General features: G+C 52.8%; 1 protein-coding gene across 2 annotated transcripts; it reads left to right on the forward strand.

Annotated features, from left to right (window-relative positions):
- On the forward strand, positions 1–25,064 carry BNIPL (BCL2 interacting protein like). Of its 2 annotated transcripts, none has more exons than XM_084613564.1 (10): positions 1–167; positions 11,560–11,667; positions 13,313–13,374; positions 13,686–13,913; positions 15,992–16,174; positions 16,689–16,791; positions 18,140–18,271; positions 19,537–19,623; positions 22,184–22,282; positions 23,065–25,064. In XM_084613564.1, the coding sequence occupies exons 1-10, from the start codon at positions 127–129 to the stop codon at positions 23,105–23,107; spliced, it is 1,086 nt and encodes a 361-aa protein (XP_084469690.1). In that variant the 5' UTR covers positions 1–126; the 3' UTR covers positions 23,108–25,064. The 2 variants fall into 2 exon arrangements, with proteins under 2 accessions (XP_084469690.1, XP_084469691.1); XM_084613565.1 differs by lacking the exon at positions 1–167 and adding an exon at positions 3,694–4,024.

Genomic DNA, 25,064 nt, shown 5'->3' on the forward strand with positions numbered 1-25,064 from the left:
GATGAGCAGTACAGGGGCCATAACTGGTGTCCTAGAGCCACAGGAGGGAAAATCCATTGGGGATTTGGCTCCCCAAGAAGGGGGGAAAAACCCGGCTAACTTCAGTGTTTTCTGAGGGCTGGAACAATGGGTTCCTACGTCTATGATGAGAAACTCCAGCCTCAAAGGTGAGTAGCCCAGCTGGGTGTCTTTGACCCCACTCAGGCCGGATTCTGATCTCCGTTAATCCAGATCAGTCATTCTCGCGTATCCCTGCTGGGGGTACACACAGGTCGTCCAGGGGGTACATCAACTCATCTCAATATTTGCCTAGTCTTGCAACAGGCTGCACAAAAAGCAACTAGCAAAATCCGTACAAACTAAAATTTCATACAGTGACTTGTTTATCTTGCTCTGTATACTATACACTGACATGTAAGTGTGATATTTCTATTCCAATTGATTTATTTCATAAGTACATGGTAAAAACGAGAGTCAGTCGGCAATTTTGCAGTAACAGTGAGCTGTCACACTTCTGTGTTTCTATGTCCGCTGTTGCAAGCAAGTAGTTTTAAGTGAGGTGAAACTTATGGGTACGCAAGACAAATCAGACTCCTGAAAGGGGTACAATAGTCAGGAAAGGTTGAGAGCCACTGATCCAGAGCGACTCCACTCCAGTTTAAATGAGATCCGGAGTGTCCGACGCTGTTTGAATCTAGCTTGGGAGATTCAGGTTCCCAGTTCACTGCATTGGCTGGGCCAATGAGATAGGCAGCTTCAGGATTCTCTCCTGAGTGTACCTGGTGGTGCCCATCGGTGTGGTGTCTAAACACGGTGGAACCAGCAAACACTGTTTAGGATTGTTGCGGGAGGCATCTGGAGAATCAGGCATGTGTTGTCCTTGCGATTTTATTGACTGAATCATACTGTGCCGGGCCTTTCAGACAGGCTGATAAATCCAGCTCAGAAAGTGGACGGTTTCTGAAAGTGGGGCCCGATCCTGTAGTGATTCTGCCAAGCAGAGGGCCAGGTTTTTTCAGTACTTAGCACCCACAATTGGGACAAGACTTTCTGAAGATCTCATGGGAGTTGAGCTGAAATTCCAGCCCATAATACAGTGGAATGTGTGCTGCAGTAAGCTACTACTCCCCTAGTGTTTTCAGAATCAGGCTCAGAGACTGTCATGTAAACCTTACAAGACAGGGTCGGCCTCAGTCTGTTCTTACAGTAGTGAGCAGGGATTCCAATCCGGATTGGGACCCTGTTGTACTGGATGCTGTCACTGGAAGACACGGTCCCTGCCCCAAGGTGCTTACAATCCAGCAGCATACAACCAGGCATGGGAGAAAGATACACAGCCTGGATTTTCAAAAGTGACTAGTGATTTTTGGCTGCCACAACTTTGGGCAAAATTTGTCAGTCAAAACTTTTTTTGTCCTGCTGTAAAATGCAGATTTGACAGCCCCAAAATTTCAAAAAACAAATACTCCCTGAAAGTCAAAATGCAACTTTTTGATTTTCCAATTCAAAAAGACTTGTTGTTTTGACATTTTCTTTCAATTTACTTTTAAAAAAATGTAAAACGTTTTAAAAAATGCTCAAAATCCAAACAAAATGTTCCACTTGAGGTCGAATGAAACATTTCATATGACCTGAAACTAGGTTTTTGTTTTTGTTTTTTTTTACTTTTTGATTTGCCAAAAATTTTGGATTTGGGTTGAATGAAATTTTTTTTTGCTGCTTTTTTGGAATTGCCAGTTATATGAGATGCTTGTAAGGGATGTGGGTGAAATCACAGGCCCCACTGAAATCACAGGCAAAATTCCACTGACTTCCAGGGGCCCAGGATTTTGCCCGTGGTGTTCAGACCGAATAGGGGTTCAGCAATTTCTGGAAATTAGGGCTCCTTAGTGTCTGTGGTTTGCAGTGTTGCCAATCCAAAGAGGTTTTTTTTGTTTTGTTTTTTTTAAACTGAGTCATGCCTCAAAAAAATCAGTAATAATGAATTTTGGGTTCTTTGTCTTCTGGAGTTTGAACCACAATCACAAGGGCTGCATACTTCCTTGTTTTCTTTAAATGAAAGTTGAGATTCTGACACGACTCCAGGAGCTGGGACTTTTAGGAGTGACCCCCCCCCCCACCTCTCCAAATAGCATGAGAATCCTAATTTTATTGGCAGCCCAAAATCACTAGTTACTGTTGAAAATTGAGGCCCCATATATCCCTGGTTTCAATTCTACCCTTACTTAGATTGGGAACTCAGAGGGATTGGGAACTCAGAGGGATGACTGTCTCTTTGTTCTTTCAGAGAGGCGGCCGTGTTAGTCTGTATCAGCAAAAACAACAAGGAGTCCTTGTGGCACCTTAGAGACTAACACATTTATTTGGGCAAAAGCTTTCGTGGACTAGAACCCACTTCATCAGATGCATGGAGTGGAAAATACTTGATAAGGCAACTCCTATCTTTTCATGTGCTGTGTATTTATACCTGCTGCTGTATTTTCATTCCATGCATCTGATGAAATGGGTTCTAACCCGTGAAAGTTTATGCCCAGAAAAATTTGTTAGTCTCTAAGGTGCCACAAGGACTCCTTGTTGTTTGTTCTTTGTTTGTACAGTGCCTAGCACAATGACATTTTGGCTCATGACATTACCACTATATAAATAATAACAATAATACCCTGACTTTTATTAGCTGGCTAATTATTTTACACCTCTCAGAAGAAGTGGGTCTTGAGGAGGGATTTGAGGGGAGGGGGAGGCAGGCTGGTGGGTAAGATGGGGCTAGAGCTCTATGATGGGGAAAAGCTGCATGAAAGATGATTCCTAAGGAGAGAAATGATGTTTTGAAACACTGTCAGTTTCCAGCAGCCAGGGGTCAGATCTTGAGCTGATGTCACAGGGGTTGGCACCAATGGAATGATCAGGATTTAGACAGCTGTAAATTCTATTATTATTTGTGTTGCGGTCGCCCTGATCTTGACCAGGAGCCCAGTGCGCTAGGCGCTGTACAAACAGAACAGCAAGACAGTCCCTTCCCCAATATGCTTTATAACAACATGTGGATTTTGCTGAATGCTGCTTATACATCCCACTCAATGGTCACAAACGCTAAATGATCGTTGCCACTTAAAGATTTTGAATCCAATTAAATATTTCCCTTTGCCCTCCCTCTGGCTGGCTTGTCAGTTTAGACCGGACACTCTTCAGGGTGGGGATGGTGTGTCTCATTATTTAGAGGAAGGTCTCTGGCCTGTGCTATGCAGGATGATCATGGCGTCCCTTCTGGGCGTAGAATCGATGGATTCGGGTTAGCAGGGCATTCTGGAGCTGGAAAGGGCTCCGTTACTGCTCCTGGTGGGGCGAAACCAGTTGAGAGCCCGTGTTAAGGTTCAGAAGGCAGGTGAGGCATAATCACTGGAGAATTACACAGGGAGTCACTCCAGCTTGCCAGCCTGCTTCATGACTTGTTTGTTTTCTTTGGAGGAGGGTGGAGCAGAAAAAACACCCAAACTCTTGCTGTTGAACAGAGAGGGTGGATGTTTCATTGTCTCTGTGCCTCTGTCCGCTGAAGACAGGGCGAGGAGAAAGTGGTGGGACTTGATGCTCTGCCCACAACCCTGTGCTCCGCCCAAAATCCCCCTTTAAAATGAGCAGGAACGAAATAGCAAATGTTAGCGACCACCATTAGGCTTCAGAGTCAGCATGTCACTCGGCAGTAAAGCGCTTTACTGAGGATTTCATAACTCGCCCTGTTGGAACTGCAGGTGCAGCTTTGCCAAGCGGGAGGTGATTTTGTGGGAGCTGGATTTTAAACCAGAATGCCGGAAATCACACCCGCCGGGGGATTTTATAGCCCATGTGAAAGATAGCGCCTCCATCAGGACCTAGCGCCAGCAGCTCACAAGGGGAGAGTACACCCTGTTGCATTGCGGACACCACTTCCTGTAACAGCCTGAGCAGGGAGGCAGTGTGGCCTAGTGGACAGAACAGCGGACTGGCACTCAGGAGACCAGCATTGCTTTGAGAACTACTGAGAAAAAAGGTAGGTAGGCATTACTATTAGGCTGCTTCTTAGGTCTCCCCTCCAAATATTGACCAGGTCTGACCCTGCATAGTTGCTCAGACACAACTTACAGGATGGGGGACTCTATCCTGGGAAGCAGCAAATCTGCAGGAGATTTGAGAGTCATGGTGGATAATCAGCTGCACATGAACTCCTAGTGCAACATCGTGGCCAAGAGGGCTTATGCGATCCTGCGATGCAGAAAGAGGGGAATCTTGAGGAGGAGCAGAGAGGTGATTTTGTATTTGGCACTGGTGAGATCCAGTTCTGGTGCCCACAATTCAAGGATGTTGATAAATTGGAGAGGGGTCAGTGAAGAGCCACGAGACTGATTAAAGGTTAGAAAACCTGCCTTACCGTGAGAGACGCAAGGAGCTCGATCTGTTTAGCTTAACAAAGAGAAGGTTAAGGGGCGCCTTATAGGTATAAGTAACTACATGAGGAACAAATATTTACTAGTGGTCTCTTCCATCTAGTAGAGAAAGGGGTAACAGGATCCAACGGCTGGAAGTTGACACTAGACAAATTCAGCCAGGAAATAAGGGGTGAGTTTTTAACAGTGAGCGCAATTAACCATTAGAACAACTTACTAAGGATCATGGTGGATTCTCCACTGACAAGTTTTTAAATCCAGTTTGGAGGTTGTTCTCCAAGATCTGCTCCAGAAATGATTTGGCAGAGGTCTCTGGCCTGTGCGATCCAGGAGGTCAGACCAGATGGTCACAACGGTCCCTTGTGGCTTTGGAATCTCTGATGAGTGCACGTTTGATGGCAACACAATAGCAAAGAAGCCAGGAGAAACCGTGGGCAGCACCCCCTCCCCGCAGCCCCAGCCGTGTTTGAGACCATCCCGCTGCCTCACCCCATCTGTATGCACCACACACTTCCGGCCCCACGGGGTCCCGCTAACCGAGTCGTGTGCCAGCCTGTCTGGGAGCTCCCGGTCCAGGGCAGGTTGGAGCAGCAGGGCGTGTGCCTGGAAGCCACAGATCACCGGGAAGGAATGTGTTGGCAGCACGGAAGGTGTTGTTATGCTCATTAAGATGCTAATCACGTTGTCCTGATGAGAGAGGCCAGCTGGGCAGGGGAAAAAGAACAGGAGGACTTGTGGCCCCTTAGAGACTAACTAATTTATTAGAGCATAAGCTTTCGTGGGCTACAGCCCACCTCATCGGATGCATAGAATGGAACATATATATATATATATACACATACAGATAAGTTGGAAGTTACCATACAAACTGTGAGAGGCTAATTAGTTAAGATGAGCTATTATCAGCAGGAGAAAAATACTTTTGTAGTGATGATGAAGATGGCCCATTTAGACAGTTGACAAGAAGGTGCGAGGACACTTAACATGGGGAAATAGATTCAATATGTGAATGACCCAGCCACTCCCAGGCTCTATTCAAACCCAAGTTAATGATATCTAGTTTGCATAAAGAAAAGGAGTACTTGTGGCACCTTAGAGACTAACCAATTTATTTGAGCATGAGCTTTCGTGAGCTACAGCTCACTTCATCGGATGCATGCCGTGGAAACTGCAGCAGACTTTATATATACACAGAGAATATGAAAAAATACCTCCTCCCACCCCATTGTCCAGCTGGTAATAGCTTATCTAAAGTGATCATCAGGTGGGCCATTTCCAGCACAAATCCAGGTTTTCTCACCCTCCACCCCCCCCACAAATTCACTCTCCTGCTGGTGATAGCCCATCCAAAGTGACAACTCTTTACACAATGTGCATGATAATAAAGTTGGGCCATTTCCTGCACAAATCCAGGTTCTCTCACCCCCTCACCCCCCTCCCAAAAACCACACACACAAACTCACTATCCTGCTGGTAATAGCTCATCCAAAGTGACCATTCTCCCTACAATGTGCATAATTAAGGTGGGCCATTTCCAGCACAAATCCAGGTTTTCTCACATCCCCCCCACCCCCATACACACACAAACTCACTTTGTTATCCAATAAACCAACTTTATTATCATGCACATTGTGTAAAGAGTTGTCACTTTGGATGTGCCCATTTATTCTTTTACGTAGAGACTGTCTGGTTTGACCAATGTACATGGCAGAGGGGCATTGCTGGCACCGGATGGCATATATCACATTGGTAGATGTGCAGGTGACTAATGTGATTAGATCCTATGATGGTGTCACTTGAATAAATATGTGGACAGAGTTGGCATCGGGCTTTGTTGCAAGGATAGGTTCCTGGGTTAGTGTTTTTAGTGTGTGGTTTGTAGTTGCTGGTGAGTGTTTGCTTCGGGTTCGGGGGCTGTGTGTAAGCGACAGTGTGTGTGTGTGTGTGTGTATATACAATAGATATAGATCGATATATCTATCTTCTTACTATATGTTCCATTCTATGCATCCGATGAAGTGGGCCGTAGCTCACGAAAGCTTACGCTCTAATAAATTGGTTAGTCTCTAAGGTGCCACAAGTACTCCTGTTCTTTTTGCGGGTACAGACTAACTTGGCTGCTGCTCTGAAACCTGTCATTGGGCAGGGGAAGACACCCCAATCCCTGCACGAGGGTACCCCTGGTTCTTAGTGTCACGTCACTGCTTCCTCCTCTCCCTTCTGCTGACACCGATGTTTTTTTACCCATGCCCCTACACTGCTTATGTCCCCACAGGCCTGGTCTGCTGGCTTCATCCAGCCCAGCTGTTCTGTGCTTCAGGGCACAGGCACCAGGGTCCGGAGGGAACTGAATCCCTTTCCCGCTGCAACACGGCAGAAGTTATTGGAGACAGACTAGAGGGAGCAGGGTCTTAGCTGGTGTAGCCAGAGCTAAGGCCCTGTCTACGCTGTGGGTGTTAAAGCTTCACAGCTAGGGCCCTATAGTGCGGCCACTTCCTACAGCAACAGAAGTGAGCATTTCATTCCTGTTGGATCTCCCCAAGCAGTCTGCCGTCAGACTAACCGCATCTACCGCAGGGGTTAGACTGGCACAGCAACAGCGCTTGGGGGTGTGGATGTGTCACCCCCCTCCGCCCTGTAGCTATGTAGAGCCGAATGTTAAGGGTAGTCCAGGGAGTCACCTGTGGGATGATCTGGGCGCCCGCAGGACCGGGATAGAACCCAGGAAGCTGGGGGGGGGCCCAACGAAATGAATAGGTGGCAGGTTTCCAACAAACGTAAGGAAGTTCTTCACACAACGCACGGTCAGCCTGTGACCCAGGCAGAGTGTGGATGAAAATCTGGTAAACTTTCAATTTCCGTTCTGCAGGAAATTCCTTTCAAAATTTTCTTCCATCGCAAATTGACAGGAAGAGTTGAAATTCCGAATGCTGCATTTTGACTTTTGTATTAATGGTGGAATTAATTTGCATCGCAGCCAATCACCGTACAATCTTGAGCTTTGGAAGAAGGCTATAAAAGTCGCCGGCCCGGAATAGAGAAGTGGCAAGACAGAAGAAGATATAATATCATCAATAGGATATAAAATAACATAAACGTCAGAATGATCGAGTGAAAACAAAGTGCTTTGACCTTATTGAAAGGAGACATTTGGATCATTATCCACGGATACATTCTCAGGAGCCATTTTGATTTTGTTCAGTCAGGATTTTCCGATCGGAAACGGTCAGAAAATTTTCAACCAGCGCTTGAGCGACGTATTAGCTCTACCGACCTCAACAAAGCTGCTCCCACTGATGCTCAAAGAGAATCCCCCTCCCTTTCCTCCTTCTGCCTGCAAAGAAGTTGTACGGCAGGCCCCTCTGAGGGTGATTGGAGCATCACCAGCCCCAGCTGTTCAAACATACGGAGTCAGGCCCTAAAAAAACCCATGAGATTCTATTAAAAAATGAATCTTGAGTTCTTTTTTCTTTGCTGTTTGGCTTCTGAGCCTTTAGGGTTGCGCTCGGGTCCTGTTCTCAAGTTTTTTTTTCTGCAACCACGAGGCTAGAAATGTACTTTTAGCTTGAAGAAGAATCGCAAGAGTTGTCGATGCTTGATTGTTTTCTATATGACCGTAATGCCTCGGCCAGGGCCCCGTTGTGCTGGGCGCTGCCCAGACACAGCCCCTGCACCAAAGAGCTTACAGCCTGAATACACGGGAGGGACAAAAGAGGAGCGGGAAGTGGTTTGCCCAAAGTCACACAACAGATCAGAGCTGGGATTAGAACCCAGACCTCCTGCCTCACTGCATCTGAACATACTGCATTGGACAGAACTCTGTCTCAGAGGTGGGCAAACCACGGCCTGCCGGCCACATCCGGCCCGCAGGACCCTCCTGCCCGGCCCCTGAGCTCCTGGCCCGGGAGGCTCGCCCCCAGCCCCTCCCCTGCTGTTCCCCCTCCCCTGCAGCCTCAGCTCTCTGTGCTGCTGGCACAATGCTCTGGGCGGCGAGCTCTGGCCGGGCAGCGCAGCTGCAGAGCCGCGCCCTGAGCCGGTGCTCTGTGCTGTGCTGTCCTAGTCCCCGCTCCCAAAGTGGGCCCAAAGTGACACCTGTTTTCTAACCTCCCCTGCTTGCTGGATTTAAGTTTCCTTAGAGACGCAGAGTGGCTGGGTGCTGCGTTGGCTCTCCGGGCTTGTGTAAACAGGACCAGCCCTGCGCTGGACTACAGGGCTTGCTAGGGTGGCGCTGGGTTGATTTTCTTGGGCGTGCCAGCGAGTGCCGCCAGGTACAGGGCTGATATCCGCTGGCTCAAGAAAGGGAAAGCTGCCGGCTCTAAGCAGCTGCTCCGATGTTTTCCTTCTTTGCGACGGGCCCAAGTGGCAGTGGGGCCCGCTGGACGCGTTTGTAACTGAGCAGTGTTGAGAGGTAATTGCCAACTGCCTCAAGAGGCCGGGGGGGCAGTTACGGGATCCCCTACACGCCAGCGGAGGTGATTCTAGCCTGGCGCTAGCTGGAGATGGACGCTCAAACAGGTGGAGCTGTGATCACCCTGTATGTTTCAACACAGGGCTTCCGCCTTGGGGCAGGCTCGGGGCAAGGGGACGTGGGCCAGGCACAGCATGGACTCTGCCAGCCAGGCTGTCATGGAAAGGGTGGGTGGGTGCCTCCTGCTGGCGTCTTGGTTCCTCCCCAGCTGCAGCGGGGGTGTAAGTCGGGCTTTGGGGGACAGCATGGGTGGGGGAGGGGGATGGTGGCCATGCCGCAGGCTCAGCGCTCTTGCATCCAGGAGAACTCAGCACCCTCTGGGGTTCAGGGGGGTGGGATCTGAATGTGAACCCGGGTTCCAGTCTCGGGGCTTGAGTCCATCTCCTGGGCGCCGTAGGCTGGGGAAGAGCAGAGCTGAGCTCTCTGCGCGGGCACTCTGCCATCCCGTTCCCACCTTGCCATGGTAGCAACGGGGTGGCGGGGATCTTAGATGATGGGGAATAGGAGGGGAATCATAGAATCATAGAATCATAGAATATCAGGGTTGGAAGGGACCCCAGAAGGTCATCTAGTCCAACCCCCTGCTCGAAGCAGGACCAATTCCCAGTTAAATCATCCCAGCCAGGGCTTTGTCAAGCCTGACCTTAAAAACCTCTAAGGAAGGAGATTCTACCACCTCCCTAGGTAACGCATTCCAGTGTTTCACCACCCTCTTAGTGAAAAAGTTTTTCCTAATATCCAATCTAAACCTCCCCCACTGCAACTTGAGACCATTACTCCTGGTTCTGTCATCTGCTACCATTGAGAACAGTCTACAGCCATCCTCTTTGGAACCCCCTTTCAGGTAGTTGAAAGCAGCCATCAAATCCCCCCTCATTCTTCTCTTCTGCAGGCTAAACAATCCCAGCTCCCTCAGTCTCTCCTCATAACTCGTGTTCCAGACCCCTAATCATTTTTGTTGCCCTTCGCTGGACTCTCTCCAATTTATCCACATCCTTCTTGAAGTGTGGGGCCCAAAACTGGACACAGTACTCCAGATGAGGCCTCACCAATGTCGAATAGAGGGGAACGATCACGTCCCTCGATCTGCTCGCTATGCCCCTACTTATACATCCCAAAATGCCATTGGCCTTCTTGGCAACAAGGGCACACTGCTGACTCATATCCAGCTTCTCGTCCACTGTCACCCCTAGGTCCTTTTCCGCAGAACTGCTGCCTAGCCATTCGGTCCCTAGTCTGTAGCTGTGCATTGGGTTCTTCCGTCCTAAGTGCAGGACCCTGCACTTATCCTTATTGAACCTCATCAGATTTCTTTTGGCCCAATCCTCCAATTTGTCTAGGTCCTTCTGTATCCTATCCCTCCCCTCCAGCGTATCTACCACTCCTCCCAGTTTAGTATCATCCGCAAATTTGCTGAGAGTGCAGTCCACACCATCCTCCAGATCATTTATGAAGATATTGAACAAAACCGGCCCCAGGACCGACCCTTGGGGCACTCCACTTGATACCGGCTGCCAACTAGACATGGAGCCATTGATCACTACCCGTTGAGCCTGACAATCTAGCCAGCTTTCTACCCACCTTATAGTGCAGGAGTCAGGAGGGGCTGGGTCATAGACGATGGATGTGGAGGCAGGACCTGAGTGACAGAAGGTGGGGGGGGCCGGCAATGGGGTTGGGTGGGGGGTGGGTGTTAGAGGGAAAAAGAGGAGGAGATGGAGACATGGGTGACGAGGGGAAGGGGGTATGGGAAGGGGGAAGGAGGTATGGGAAGGGTGGAGGTGAGGTGTGAGTCCAGTGGGGAGGCAGGGCCCAGGTGGCAGGAGGTGGGGGTCAGGTGACAGGCTTGGGGCAGGGAGGTGGGGCCTGGGTGCCCAGGTGGGGGGATGGGGCCTGGGTGCCCAGGCTGGGGGAGGTGGCCGCGGGACAATCTTCTCTCTTGCAGTGAGGTCCCTGCTCCAGAGGAGCTGGAAGAACGGGGGACCCCCCCTTGGTCTGGCACCAAGAATGCCCTCTGGGGTCCATATTGGGCCATGCCAGACCAAGCCTGGAGGGGAGCCGAGCGGTGGCAGAGGGTGCCCTCGCTGAGGGATGGGCATGCCCTGCCCACCCGCAGCAGGGTCAAAGCAGGGAGCAGCTGCCCTGTGGTCCTGGCGGTGCTGGGTTTGGTACTGGTCCCTCTGGGCAGGAGGCTGTGTGGGGGCATCCAGGGGCTCTGGGGAAAGACCCACAGCCCAGGGAAGGCCTCCCAGCAGCAGGGCCAGATACCTCAGCCCTGCCCTGTGGGGACCCGCCTCGAGGCGTAAGACAGGAGCCCCTTCCCTCCTGGGGCTCTGTGCCCAGGCTGCCAGTGAGGGACCCCTGATGTTAGTGCCAGCTGGGGCAGGGACATCTGGGACACAAGGCTGAGCCCCAGCAAACTCATTCCATGTGGGAGGTGGTAACAGCTCCTGGTTTCTAGGAGCCCGGCTGGGTCTGAGCCGTGGATGGGCTCCATTCACAGCCTGGGGGGCCTGGCCCTGGGAAGGCTGCAATCTGGGTTCAGGCCAAACCTCCTGCTGAGGACGGAACTGCCCTTGGGGTCGTCCCTGTTTAGATGCGTTCTCCTGGCCAATCATAGACTGGCCCGAACCCAGTTCCTCCAGCCCACGCTCTCCTCTGTTGGCATTGTAGCGACCAGAAGGATCCGGAGAAGCAGGCCGTGGCCAAGCAGCGGGAGGGAGCCGTATCCATCCAGGACATGGAGCTGAAGGAGGAGTGGCAAGACGAGGAGTTCCCGGGGTGAGAGATGCAGCGGGGAGGGGGGGGTTCTGGCTGGGATCCTCACCGCATCTCCTGTCGCCCCATCCCGGGGGCAATGGGAGGTGACACACATGGCCCCGGCCCCGCTCACATCACTGCCCCTGGGGGACCCCAAAGGGCTGGCGCCAGCATGGTGAATTTGAGCTGCACTGTCAGGAGGATGGGGGCGTCCTTGGTGATCAGTGGTTCAGTCTGCGGTGTGGGGAGGGACTAGAAAATCCAGAACGGGTGTCGGTCTGATGAGGCAGCTGGCGCCAGGGAGCTCAGGGCTCAGCCAAGGGGTTCGACGTATGGAAGGGGTCAACCGCCCCCTTCCAGCCAGTGTCTTTCAAGAAGCCACATGACTGGTAGAGGCAGCGTGGACCAGCAGATAGCCCCCTCGCCTGGCGGTCTCAGGACTTCTGGGTTCTGTGGCTGACTCAGGGCAAGGAATGCACTAATTTAGTGGATAGAATGGGGGACGGGCAACCAAGACTCCGGGCTTCTGTGCCCAGCTCTGCTAGTGACCCGGGGAGAGTTGCTTCCTGGCTCTGTGCCTCAGTTTCTCCTCCTGTAGAATAGGGATTGATGGACAAAATGACTAGCAAACAGTTGGCCATAAAGAGGAAGCAAAGTCTATATTTAACCCCCACAGTGGAAAGCACCCGGCACAGACACTCTGAGCACACGCAAAGCACAATTGGTGTCTGTGACTGGATCCATCAGGCGGCAGGGGTTGTATTCCCATCTCCTTCCAACAGGCAGCTGTTGCTAGCGGTCACGTGCAGAACAGTGCACAGCTCTGCTGTTTACCCAGCGGGGAGTGTCGTGGGGGAGGAGGGAGAGAAGGGGAGAGGGCAGAAAAGGAACCGCGTTGTAAATGACAGGAGGTGGGGTTTGAGAGCCAGGACGAAGCCTTCTGGGGGACCTGGGTTCAAATCCTCAGGTGAAATGAGTTGGGTGGTCTCAGTTGGCCGACTACATTGTGCGGCTGTCTGGTCCGGCTCGTCCTAGAGGTGAGAGGTCAGAGGGCCATCGGCAGAGCTGTGTGTGTGAGGAGCCAAGGCCTGGACTAGCAAGTGGGGGGGCTGTGGGTTGGCCCTGAGGGGCACGGGCAGCCCAGGACTGGAATAGCGGGGACAGCAGGGCAGGGTTTCAGCAGCAGAGCCTCCTGTATGTGAAACTTGCTCCACAGCTGACTCTCCTGTAGGTAGCTCTGGCGCTAGGCCAGTGTCATTATTTCCATTTAACAGATGGGGAAACTGAGGCACAATGTGATGCCATAACATTCACTCGAGGGCACAATCCCCACCCTGGCTCTAGCCACTCGCCTCCCCTCCCAGAGCCAGGAATGGAACCCGTGAGCCCTGACTCCCCACCCCCCTCTTCTAACCATTAGATCACACTCCCTGCCCAGAGATGGGGATAGAACCCAGGACTCCTAGCCCCCTCCCCCACCGGAACATAGCAGTTCAGAGCTGGGAGAGATGCTCTAGCCCAGCGTTTCTCAACCTTTTTGATACCAGGGACCGGCTTGCGTCAGGGAGATCTCAGGGACTGGCGCCAGTCCACGGACCGGTCATTGAGAAACACTAGCCGTCCCTGCCCCGACCCCGTGAGTGTCTCATCCTCCCCTGTCTTGCAGGCCTCTCCCGGAGGAGGTCTCTGAGGAGGACCTTGAAGACTCCGGCGGGGAGCCCAGCCCAGGTAAGGCCATGCCCAGAGGGGGGCGGGTGAAGGTAGGAGGGCAAGACCCCAAGAACACCAACCGGGAAGGCTCTGGGTGTGAGCACGCTGGGGGTGCGTCCCCCCGGATCTCCAGTCCCACAAACACCCCCGGGGCACAGCTGACCTAGGTGGGAAGGTTTTGTCCACTTGGCCCCAATCCAGCTATCGGTGCATAAGCAGCGGTGTTTTCTGGACCATACGTTTTCCTTCCCTCCCCTCCCTATTTTCTGTTTCACATCCTTTCTTTCTTGCTCTTGTTTGCCTTGATCCTTCCACCCCCCCACCCCCAGTCGCCCCCAACACCCTGGAGCTTTGTGGGAAGCGGCATATGAAGAAGCGGCTGCCGGCGCCGGATCTCAGCCTGTCTTTGGACCGGGCCGAGGGCTCGGTGCTGTCGGGCGACTACCCGGACCGCACGCCGGACGGCAGCCTGGACATCAACGTGGACGAGCTGGAGACGCCGTCCGAGAGCGAGCTGCTGGATGGGCCTGAGGGCGGCCATGACTTCGACTGGGAAGGTGGGGCCGGAGAGAGGATGCGCCCGTGGCTGGGTTGGGCTGGGCTGAGCATCAGGGCAGGGGAGGGTTGAGTGGGGGGCAGGTCTGGTTGAGATGTGGGGATGGGTGGGAAGCAGGCCTGGCTGGGGCTCGTAATGGCGGGGAGCATAGACAAAGCTGAGGTGGTGGGTTGGGATCGGCAGGGGGAGTTGAAGTGGTGGGTCAGGAAGGGCGAGTGAAAATGGGGGGCAGGCTTGGTGTGGGGCTGGGACTGGCTGGAGATTTGGAAGGGCGGTTCCAGGGAAGTTGAGTGTGATGGGTTCAGTCACAGGGACCCCCTTGGGACTATCACCTGATGTGCTGAACCTACCTCTGAGTCCATTTTCCCTGCCAGCTTGGGACTCCAGAACCCTGCCTTGTTGAGCCAGACACACTAGCCTGCTGCAACCCAGACCGAGGGTCTGGACCACGGCCCCAAGAACTGCAGGCTTTAAGTGAAAACAGATTAGCAGGTTACCTGCCTCCAGCACCCAGACACCCAGCTCCCCGTGGGATCCAAACCCCAAATAAATACGTTTTACTCTGTATAAAGCTTATCCAGGGTAAATTCATAAACTGTCTGCCCTCTATAACACTGATAGAGAGAGATGCACAACTGTTTTCTCCCCCATGTATTAATCACTTCCTCTGGGTTTATTAATAAACAAAAATGATTTTATTAAGTATAAAAAGTAGGATTTAAGTGGTTTCAAGTAATAACAGACAGAACAAAGAAAAGTTACCAAGCAATATAAAGCAAAAACATGCAAGTCTAAGCCTAATACATTAAGAAACTGAGTACAGGTAAATCCCACCCTCAGAGATGTTCCAATAAGCTTCTTTCACAGACTAGGCTCCTTCCTGGTCTGGGCCCAATCCTTTCCCCTGGTACAGTCCTTGTTAATTCCAGCAAACATCTTAGGTGGAAACTAGGGGTTTTCTCATGACTTGCCTCCCCCTTTTATAGCTTTGGCACAAGGCGGGAATCGTTTGCCTCTCTGGGTCCCCACCCCTCGTTCTAACTGGAAAAGTACCAGTTTTAAGATGGATTCCAATATCATGTGACCTGGTCACATGTCCTGTGAGACCTCATTCTTCATTACCCACACAGGTACACAGGAAGGTTTGCAACTAAACAGAGCCATTTACAACCAATTGTCCTAGTTAATGGGAACCATCAAGATTCTAAACCACCATTAATGGCCCACACTTTGCATAATTACAGTAGGACCTCAGAGTTATACTTCATATTTCTAGCTTCAGATACAAGAATGACACATGCATACAAATAGGAGGAATATATTCAGTAGGTTATAACCTTTGTTATGATACCTTACAAGAGACCTTTTGCATAAAGCATATTCCAGTTACATCATATTCACTGTCATAAGCATATTTCCATATGGAGTGCAATGTCACTTTGAATTTGGTTAGAGGTTGGGGTGAAGGGAGGGGGGCCTGAGGGGTGGGGTTAAAGGAAGGTGTGGGGTTTGATTGGAGCTTTGATGGGGAGTATTGGGTAGGGGGTTGGGGTGGAGTGGTGAGGGATTGGTTGGTGAGTGAGGGGGTTGGGGGGGTCGAGAGGTTGGTTGGTTGTTGGAGTTGGGGGATGGTGGGGGGGTGAGGGGTTGGTAGTGGTGGGGGGTTGAAGGGTTGGGAGGTCGAGGGTTGGTTGTGGCAAGGGGTTGGTTGGTTGGGATGAGGGGTCGAGGGGTTGGTTGGGGTGAGGGGTTGGGGGGTCAGGGGTGGTTGGTTGTGGTGAGGGCTTGGGGGGTCAAGGATGGATGTTTGGCTGGAAGGTTCCAAGGGAGCTGGGTTTGGGGGGAAGGTTTGGGAGGGGACTGGGGTCACTTTCGGGGGGGTGATTCTCCTTTCCTTGGCCTCATTTCCTCACACCCACTGATACCCATCTCATGGGCACCCTAGTGCCCCAAGGGGGCCGTACATTGCAGAACACAAGGCAGGGCCCAGGTGCTTTCTGGTTATTGGTAAAAGTTCAGAAAAGAGCCCAGGAGCCTTTCCTAATACACCCGCCCCGCCCTTGTCCCTTCTCTCCACAGATGAACTGCCCAGGGCCCGGCGCCTGGACAGCAGCCTGCTTGAGGAGAAACTCAGTGAGGGGCGCATGGTGGACGTTGAGGACAAGGACGGACGGAAGTGGAGGATTTTCCTGACGGACGAGCAGGAGCAGAAAGTGGATCTGAGCATCGTCGAGCCCTACAAGAGGGTCATCTCCCATGGAGGTAACGGGAGAGCTCATAGCCCTGGGGTCTGGTGCTTAGAATGGGAGGCAGCAGGACTCCTGGGTTCTATTCCCGGCTCTGGGAGGGAAACTTGGTGCAAGGGGGCTGGGATTCAGGACTCCTGCGTTCTCCTGGGAGTGGGGTCCCAGAGTTATGATTTACATGGTGCCCGTCAGTACCCCAGGCACTTTACGGGGCATAGCAAGCACAGCCAATCGGAGGAAGCTCCTGCCCCAAGAAATCCACGACCCCAGCCCTACGGGACTCCGGCGTCTAAGCCTGCTGTAGTAAACCCAGTTCCACACAGCCTGCGTGCCCAGAGGACCATGGGACGCTGTTCACAATGGCAGCCCCGTCTGTGTGGGTCAGGGGCCAAGCAAAGCTGCCAAACTGACCTGGTCTGGGCCAGTCCCAGAGCTTCCCTGTGGGGGGAGGACAGGTGTGCCGAGGTGTAAGGTGGCGGGGCTAGGCGCCTGTTCCAGCTGGACCCACACGCTCTGCTCTGCCGCTCCAGGGTACTACGGGGAAGGCCTCAATGCCATCATCCTCTTTGCCTCCTGCTACCTGCCCCACAGCAGCATCCCTGACTATCCGTACGTGATGGAGCACCTGTTCAGGTGAGCATGCTGCCCCCTGCTGGCTAGTGAACGAGCTGCAGGGGTAACAGCCTGGGACGGGGAATGGGCAGTGGGCTGGGGATGGCTCTGGCCCCCCTTCTGGAAAGTGACTCCGACGTAAAGCTGTGGTCACTGGAGGGGCAGAAGGGATGTTGCCTCTTTAAGCCATCTGCATGGGGTACGTTCCCAGGCTGGGCTCGGCTTCCCCCCACCTCAGACTCAATTCCTCTGGGACGCAGCGCAGCACAGAGGGGCAGGGGAGCCAGCATCAGATGCTCATTATATTCGGTCTGCCCTGGCAGCATAAAGGAGCCTTAAAGTGGGTGCAAACAGCCCCCTGAAACAGCCCCCTTCTGTGGACCTGGTGTAGGGGCCCTGTACCCTGCCCTGGCATAGCGGGCAGATTGGGCCTGTGGCCGCATTGCAGTGTGCTCTGGCTATTCCCTGCTGCAGGTAGGATTCCCGCGGCTCCTGTAATTTACTCCATGGCACCAGAATATGGGGGAGCCCAAAGGTGGCATAAAACCACCCTAACCCTGAGGTCAGGGACCGAATACCTGGAAATCGGGACCCTACTGATGAGAGCAGCAGGAATGGATAAACCCCTGAATAGCCTTGAAGTCCATTGGGGAGGTAGGGGGCAGCCCTCCTTTGCCCTGGGATTCTTGGAATCTCCCCATAAACATCAGGAGGTATTGGGATGCCATCGCAGCTGTTTCTCTGGCCCTTTACTGTCCTGGTAAATTGACCCTTAAAGTGCCAAAACCCTCTTTTAAAATAAGCCTCTCTCTTATAACAGTCTCCTCCCCAGCCCTGCCTAGCTGCCTGCAGCGCTGCCAACGGGAACACGGGCTGTTCCCCTTCTGAACTCACTCAGTCTCTTCCGTTTCCAGACCATACATGAGGACCGTCAGTGCACTAGTCAGGACTGGGAAGCTGCTGGCACAGGAAGGGTTAAATGCTACAGCAATGGGCATGTTGTGAATGCCTAATATAGAATATGGGCCAGTAGTTAGTGCTGGTGACTGGGCATCAGGACTCCTAGGTTCTCTGCCCAGCTCTGGGTGGGGAATGTGGCCTATTGGTTAGCGCAAGCAACAGGAGGTCAGGACTCCTGTGTTCTATTCCCGACTCATTGTGTGACCTTGGGCTAGTCACAGCTCTGCTCTGTGCCTCTGTTTCCCCATCTGTGAAATAGGGGTGAGGGATAAGAAAATTTACCTCACTGTTGGGGGGCGTGGGTGTGATGTGAAGCTCAATCCACGACTGTAGCATGGAAGTGCTTTGTGCCTAGAGGAGGGCTGGTTCCAGGCTGCAACGCTGGACCTCCTTTCTGCTCTCCTGGCAGGTACATCATCGGGACCCTGGAGGTGATGGTGGCAGAAAGCTACATACTGGTGTGTCTGAATGGTGCCACGCTCCGCAGCCAGATCCCGTCCTTCGGCTGGATAAAGCAATGCTACCGGACCATTGACCGGCGGTAAGACGCAGCAGGGGACCGAACACCAGGGGGAACGCTGCTTCCCCAGCCCACAAAAGGGAAGGCACCCCTTCACTGTTAGCCCCATCCCTCTTCCGTTCCCCCCTTACTCTAGCTGCTGGTGAGCCAGGACTACATCAGGAACTTGCTGAAGAGCTGGGAACAGAACACACGAGTCCTAATTCCCAACCACCCTGCTCTCATCACTAGATGCCCCCCCTCCCTCCCCGGGTGGGGAATAGAACTCAGGAGTCCAGACCCCAGGAGTCCTAAATACCTTCGCTCCCGGAGCCGGGAATAGAACCCAGGAGTTTTCACACTGAGTCATCTGCATTAACTCACAGACTCCACTCCCCATCCAGAGCTGCTTTGTTGCCCATATGGAAGACTCAAGACTGGGTGGGTTCCCTGTTCAGTTCAGCGGTGGCTCTGGCTGGCTGCAATTTCAACTCCTTTCCCCCACACACACCCCCGATCCCAGCCAGAATCTGTACCCCTGAGTCACTGGCAACAGGGAAACAGCTGCTTCCTACCTGGCTTGCACGGCGCGAAGGCCAGTGAGGCTGACACTGTGATACAGACTGGGCCATAAAAAAAATCCCAGCCTGGGTGAGGATGGAAACTGCAGCCTCCCTCGGAGGGGCTGGGAGAAGGGACTGCGCTGGGCTGTGGTGAGTATAAAGGGAGGGTTCTCTCACGAGGCTGCTGGACAGAAGCAGACCCTATGGCTGTCTCTGGCACCCCAGCTCCCAGCCTCTGGGCTTTGTAAGCAGAGGATTTAATCTGGAATAAAGTGATTTTTTTATTCCAGAATGGAGTGTCCATATGCGGAGTTACCCTGGTCAGTTTCCCCACGTAGACAAGCCCTTCGCTACCTCTAAAAGAAAGAGCTCCTGGACTTCAGAGGCCCTGCCTTGGACCTGGGGCCCATCCAGAAACCTCCTACTGGCTCCTGATGGTTAGATGTTGGCTCATGCCTTGAATCAGGATGGTTTATAGCCCTTTCAAGCCCCGCTTTTTTTAAAGCTAGGATTTTCAAAGGCATGCAGCTCTGGTTGAACCCTAGCGGGATTCCTTGACTCCCATTAGCCTCCTTCAATGCCGGCCTCAGCACTGATGACTGTAACAAGGGAGTCTTGTTGGCCAGATCAACGTCGGGCCCTATTTTCAATCCTGCTGAACTCTTGGCTTCAGGGATATCTTGTGTCAGTGAGTTCCACCGGCTAATCGATATCTCGTGTCCTGTGTTCTTTGCATTGTTTCAGGCTCCGTAAGAACCTGAAGGCCATGATTATTGTCCATCCCACCTGGTACGTCAAGGCGCTGATGACCGTTATCCGCCCCTTCCTCAGGTAGTGTGGGCTGGACTCTTTACTTGGCCTGTGGGAGGCTACCAACAGAGGGGTGTGTGTGCGTCTACATGTGTGCGAGCAGGTTGGCGGCCACCCAGCCTGCAGTATCAGAACACCCCTGGAGATGGTGCCCAGACTGCTCATGGGCCCGGTGGGCTGCATGTTGTTAGCGTCAGACCATCCATGAGCCTCACCAGGCTCCAGCGTCTGCAAGGCCAACTGCTACCCTAAGGGGGCGCCAGGAATAGCCAGTGTCTGGTGCGTCCCCTTGCTCTGCAGTACCTGAGCGCGTTAACCCCTCGCTGGCTGGAGAGGCTCGAGCCCGCCTCCCCCACAGACTGTTCCATGCGAAGAGCTTTTTACGCCTTCAGCAATATTTCCTCCCTGAGCCTGGGCCTCCTCGTGGCAGCTAGCAATGCAGGCCAGGGCTCTGCAGCCCAGAGAGCGGTGCTGTTAGCTACATGGGTGCATGGGGCAGGGCAGCATGGAGCAAGATTCTAGCCCAGGATTTCTTGGATGCCCTTCACCAGCATTCCCTAGGTGCCCAGATACCGTGACAATGGGCACCGTGTAAAGACCTGGATTTCGCCTGCCAGCTGCAGCCTTGTCATAGTGGTTCCCTCTCCCCACGAAACTCAGGAAGCAGCTCTGCAGTCTGGGGAAGGGTTAAGCCCTTAAACCAGACTGGCCCATCGAGCAAAGTGGGGTGCCAAACACAAGCCAGCCTGACACATGCTGTTCAGCAGAGGGCAGTGTTGTACATTACAGGTACCAGTTCGTATTACAGTCCCTCCAGAACAGCAGCAGGATGGGGTGTGGCTGAGATTGCAGGACTAACAACTGGGAGTCAGATACAGGCCCCCTGCCATACAGCTGCGGGGGATGGATACATGCTAGCTGCAGAATTCAGGTCAATGATTTCATGATTCAGGGGCCCAATGTGAGGCATCTGAAAGGAGCCTGTGTTTTTTCAGAATGCACCAAGAACATGCCAACTCTCTCCATGTTTGATGTTTGTCTTAAAGCCCCAGCTCCCAGAGTTAGGTGATGACGGGAAAAATCTTGGCTTTCGTTGAAAAAAAGAAAGGCGTTTCCTGCCCTCGTGGCTGTAGAGGAAAGCTTGGCATGTGACCCAGTGCATAATAAAGGCTCGAAGACCAGACAACAAATAAAAGGGAACTTGTTTGGCTTAAAAATCATGAGATTTTTTTTAAAAAAACCCCACAATCTCTTGATTTATTTGACATGTGACTCTGGAATGCTTGGAGTTGGCAACGCTGCCCCAACCCTCTGAAAATCAGGCCCCTTTCAGGTGTGTCAAGTGGGGTCCCCAGAGACAGACACCTCAAATTACTAGTCAGTTTCAAAAGTCCTGACCTTAACCTATCTGTGTGCGTGAGAGTCCTGACCGAAACCTGTTTGTGTGTGAGCGTGCGCCGTTTGCGTCAAGCGTGAAGAAAATACAAAAACCCATGTGCCTTCCCGCACAGAGCATTTTCGGTCAAGCTGGGGTGTCCGGCTTTTGAAGGCTTGATTAATTCACGGATCCGAATGCCCTTCTCAAAGGTCTTTGCAGGCTTTTGCTGCAGTCTCCTCACTCTCTCTCCCCCTGAAAGCTTTACTGAGTCTGTGGTGGGAGCAGTGCTGCGAGGGGGTATTTAACATTTCCTCCGAACGCCTAGCCGTAACACACCGCACGGAGACCCTTCCCTTGTAGTGTGTGAAACGTTGAATGCGCCACATAAAAGTGCCGGCCTGGCTCACGAAGGCTTGGGGATGAGATAAGTGGGCCAGATTCTTGCCTGGTGTAAACTGGCATAGTTCCATGAGCTTACACCCATTTGCGCCACACCAGAGTGCCTTTTGCCCACAGATTGCTGGTTCCAATCCCGCTTGGGATCAACTGGCTGTTTGTTGGCCTGTGTGCAGTCAGCTGATAGGACTCAGCACTTGGGCTGTCTAACTGGTGCTAAAGTATCAGCCGTGGCAGCAGACAGGCCTGGGAGACTCCATAGACGAGCTACAGCGTATCTTCCCCCAAACCCACGGAGCTTCCCCCCAGCATGCATGGGGTTGTGCAAAGGGGGAATCTCATGTTTCAGGGCTTGAGCTGATGGCCTGCAGGGGTCATTCTGGCCAGATGCATTCTGGGCAATGTTCCCTCTAATTTTTGACAGGCTGTGTGTGCAAAAAATTTCTTCTGTGCAAATTTTTGTGCACGCGTTGTTTTGCCGTGTGCATGAGGTTTAGGATCTGTGTGCACACGCACAACTTAGAGGGAACAGTGATTTTTTTTTTTCTGCCACAGCAGAGATTGGCCACAGCTGGAGACAGGACACTGGACAGGCACTGTGCATGGGTGGGTCACTAGTTAGATGTAAATCACGTTGCTTAACACGTTCGTGGAAGGTGCCTCGGTGCTGGGGGCGGGCTAGGAACCTAGGTAGAACAGGCCAGACTAGAGGGCTGTCATCCTGGTGCCCTGCAAGACGCCCTGATGGGAAAACAACTGTTCATGTGATCTGAATGACCTATCCCCCCCTTCTGCCTCCTCTCCCAGCTCCAAGTTTGGCAGGAAAGTGCAGTTCGTGGACAGCCTGTGGGAGCTGTCGCAACAGATTCCTCTTGAGCAAGTGCACATCCCCGACTGCATCCGACAGTGAGTTGAGCATCCTTCCCTCCTCATCTCGATGGCTGGCGCCTCTCGTGCTGGTTGTGGGGTGCGGCAGGTTCGACTAGGCTGGGATCCATCTGCCTCCAGGGCAGTGAGGATTAAGTGGAAGCCTTTGAATTCCACCCCCCGGCCCCGTCACCTTCTTCCCCTTTTTATTTCTCCACACCCTAATTTTTGTCATCTCCTGCCCCCCCCGGGAGGGGGGGGCTATTAACCCTTCACACGTAGGCAGGTCAGTGTTATTGCCCCCTTATACAGGGAAGGGAAGGGAGTTAGGAATAGAACCCAGGTGTCCTGGCTCCCAGTGCTACACCGGGAGCGGGCTTGTGCTGGTGTAGCTGCCCCAGTTCAGACCAGTCGTGTTGATGCCTGCGCCAGCAACTTGCACTGGTGTACATCACCCCCGTGCAAAACCACGTTGGTGCAGACAAGGCCAGAGATTGCAAAGCAAAGTCGTCCCTGTTCCCCTTTTGAGCCAACCTCTCATCTCGGGTCCGGGTCCCATTTTGTGTTGCAGGCCCAAGAGACCTGGCATGGCTTTACCCCACCACTGCCCCTGCTGCATTCTGTGCCACTCCAAGAGCCAGAACACCCCCTTGGTGTAACACAGAGCGCCCTGGCCCATCCCAGCTGCCTACGCGGGGTCACTAGGGTACACTGTGCCTACCTTGGGGGGAATTCTCCCCTGGCCCAGGGGCTGAAGCAGAGGACAAAATCTGGGCCAATGGCCACATCAGTGCCTTTATTTCTTCTCTTTTCTCCCCTAGGCTGGATCACAGCTGGAACAGCTCCAGGGACACACAGCGGTGATGCCAGCGGGAGGCTGCACAGCAGCAGACCCCAGCGCTAATAGGGGCAGTCACGCTGCATAGCTCTGTTACTTCTTCCCACCAGTGTTCCTTTAAAGGAGAAACTGAAGCGACCGGGTTTGGGAAAGGCGCTTGCCGCCAGGGCTTTGTAAATAGGTCCAGCTTAAATGGATGCTTAAACATTGGGGGGGGGCTTCTCAGGTTAGGCCGGCTTAAATGGAGGACTTGGCTTACACAGGTTTTTATGTGAGTGCTGTTAGCAGTTAGAAACGGAGCATATGCGTTCTTGGGCTCAGTCCAGGGGTTCTCTGGCCTGTGAGACAGGAGGTCAAACCACATGATCTAACCGCCCCTTGTGGTCTTGCAATCCCTCAACTACAAGGCACTTGGATAGTTCCGCAGCCTGAGCCCGCTGACCCAGACCAGCTGCAGGGTTTTTATCGCAATGTAGACGTACTCCTGTGGACCTAAAACCAGTGGCTGTTGGTCTCACTCGGACTGATCCCAGCTGGCTTTATGGATGGAAACAAGTTTTTTCACCTGCACACCTGCTACAGCTACAGGAGAGGGAGTCATTTCGCCATAGCGCAGCGCTGGCCAAGGAAGCAGGAGTTCCTGTGAGCCCCAAAGAGCTGATCCAGCTCTTGAAGAAGGCACTGGGTTCCGTTCTGCCTCCTACATCCTTGGCGGAACCAGCTCCAGCATTTTGTTCCCAAGAGGCAGAAAATGCCCAGGTCCTGGCAGCTGGAAAAGTGATGCTCCGACCAGCTCCAGGTTAGCCTGGAAGGGAGAGGGGAGAACAGGGACCCGGTGGGGAAAGCAGAGCAGCAGCATTAGCTTTGTTAATTCCGGGCACCTTTCAAGGGAAGTGTCTCTGTTTGCAAAGGGCACCGAAGCAGCCAGGACCCAGGTGTCTAGAAATACCATGCCCAGGGTCAAAAGACTTCACTCTGCATCCTGCCAGAGCTCCCCCTAGGCAGTGATGGGACCCTGCAAGCTGGGGAGTGGGACAAGGGCAAATGTATTTCACAAAGAGTGTTTTTCTCCCAAGTGTTTATTGTCCGAAGTCTGACGCAGGAAACTAACCAGCTCTCCCAACACCCAGCCCCATTATAACCTTGCATTTAGCTTTCCCAGACTACGCTTCCATGCTGTTTGTCTCTCTCCACTGCCCAGGCATGCATCATTAGTCCTTGATTAGTGTGAGATCTCCTGGGTGTGTGTCCTCAGCCCCGCATATCATTGCCCTGGGGGCGAGGAAGCTGCCAGAGTTAACCCTGTGTTACTCAGACATTTTTAAGCAACAAATGGCCCGCCACATTACCAACAAACCCCCAGGCTGTTAAAGCTGCAGGAAGTTTTCAGAGCTAAGAGGGAGATCTTCCAAGGCACAGCTGGCTATGCGCTCCCCAGGTGCCACTGACTTCCAGTGGGTGCCCAACAGCCCTGGGTGGCTTTGGCACGTCATTCCCAAAGTCACTTTTCACCCCTTGGCTGTTCACTTTTGTTTTGCCTTTCACTTCGGTTGATGGTGCTGTGTTTGGGTTCCCAGTACTGCAAGGAGGTCGAATTTTCACAAGTACCTCAGGGACTTACATGCATTTTCAAGTCCAGAGCCTCAAAGGTGCTTAGGTGCCTAACTCCCACGCATGTCACTGGGAGTTGGGCACCTAAATATGTCTGAGATGCTGGGTCTTCGGAGCCTAGATCTCACTGAAAGGCTATGGGACTTGGGCACCTGTCGCCTAAATGCTTTTGAAAATTTTACCCCAAGTCCCATTTTCAAAAGCGACTTAGGCAAGATTTTCAAAAGGGTCTAGTGATTTGAGGGGTCTGATTTGAGGGGGCCTGACTTTCTGAGGGAGGGTGCTCAGCACTTTATGAAAAGGAGGGACCTTTAAGGTATCATACGCTGTAGTTGCCCCTTCACCCCCCCCCCCGCCGCCCCGCCCCAACAA

The sequence above is a fragment of the Lepidochelys olivacea genome, assembly GCF_965140295.1.
Source record: "Lepidochelys olivacea isolate rLepOli2 genome assembly, chromosome: 24".
Taxonomy (NCBI): Eukaryota; Metazoa; Chordata; order Testudines; family Cheloniidae; genus Lepidochelys; species Lepidochelys olivacea.

Excerpts from the sequence above, each read along its gene's own strand:
- BNIPL (XM_084613564.1), top strand. The coding sequence starts at position 127 with ATGGGTTCCTACGTCTATGATGAGAAACTCCAGCCTCAAAG. Across the intron at positions 16,792-18,139 it reads GTGATGGAGCACCTGTTCAG|GTACATCATCGGGACCCTGG; the intron begins GTGAGCATGCTG and ends CTCTCCTGGCAG. Across the intron at positions 22,283-23,064 it reads ATCCCCGACTGCATCCGACA|GCTGGATCACAGCTGGAACA; the intron begins GTGAGTTGAGCA and ends TTTCTCCCCTAG.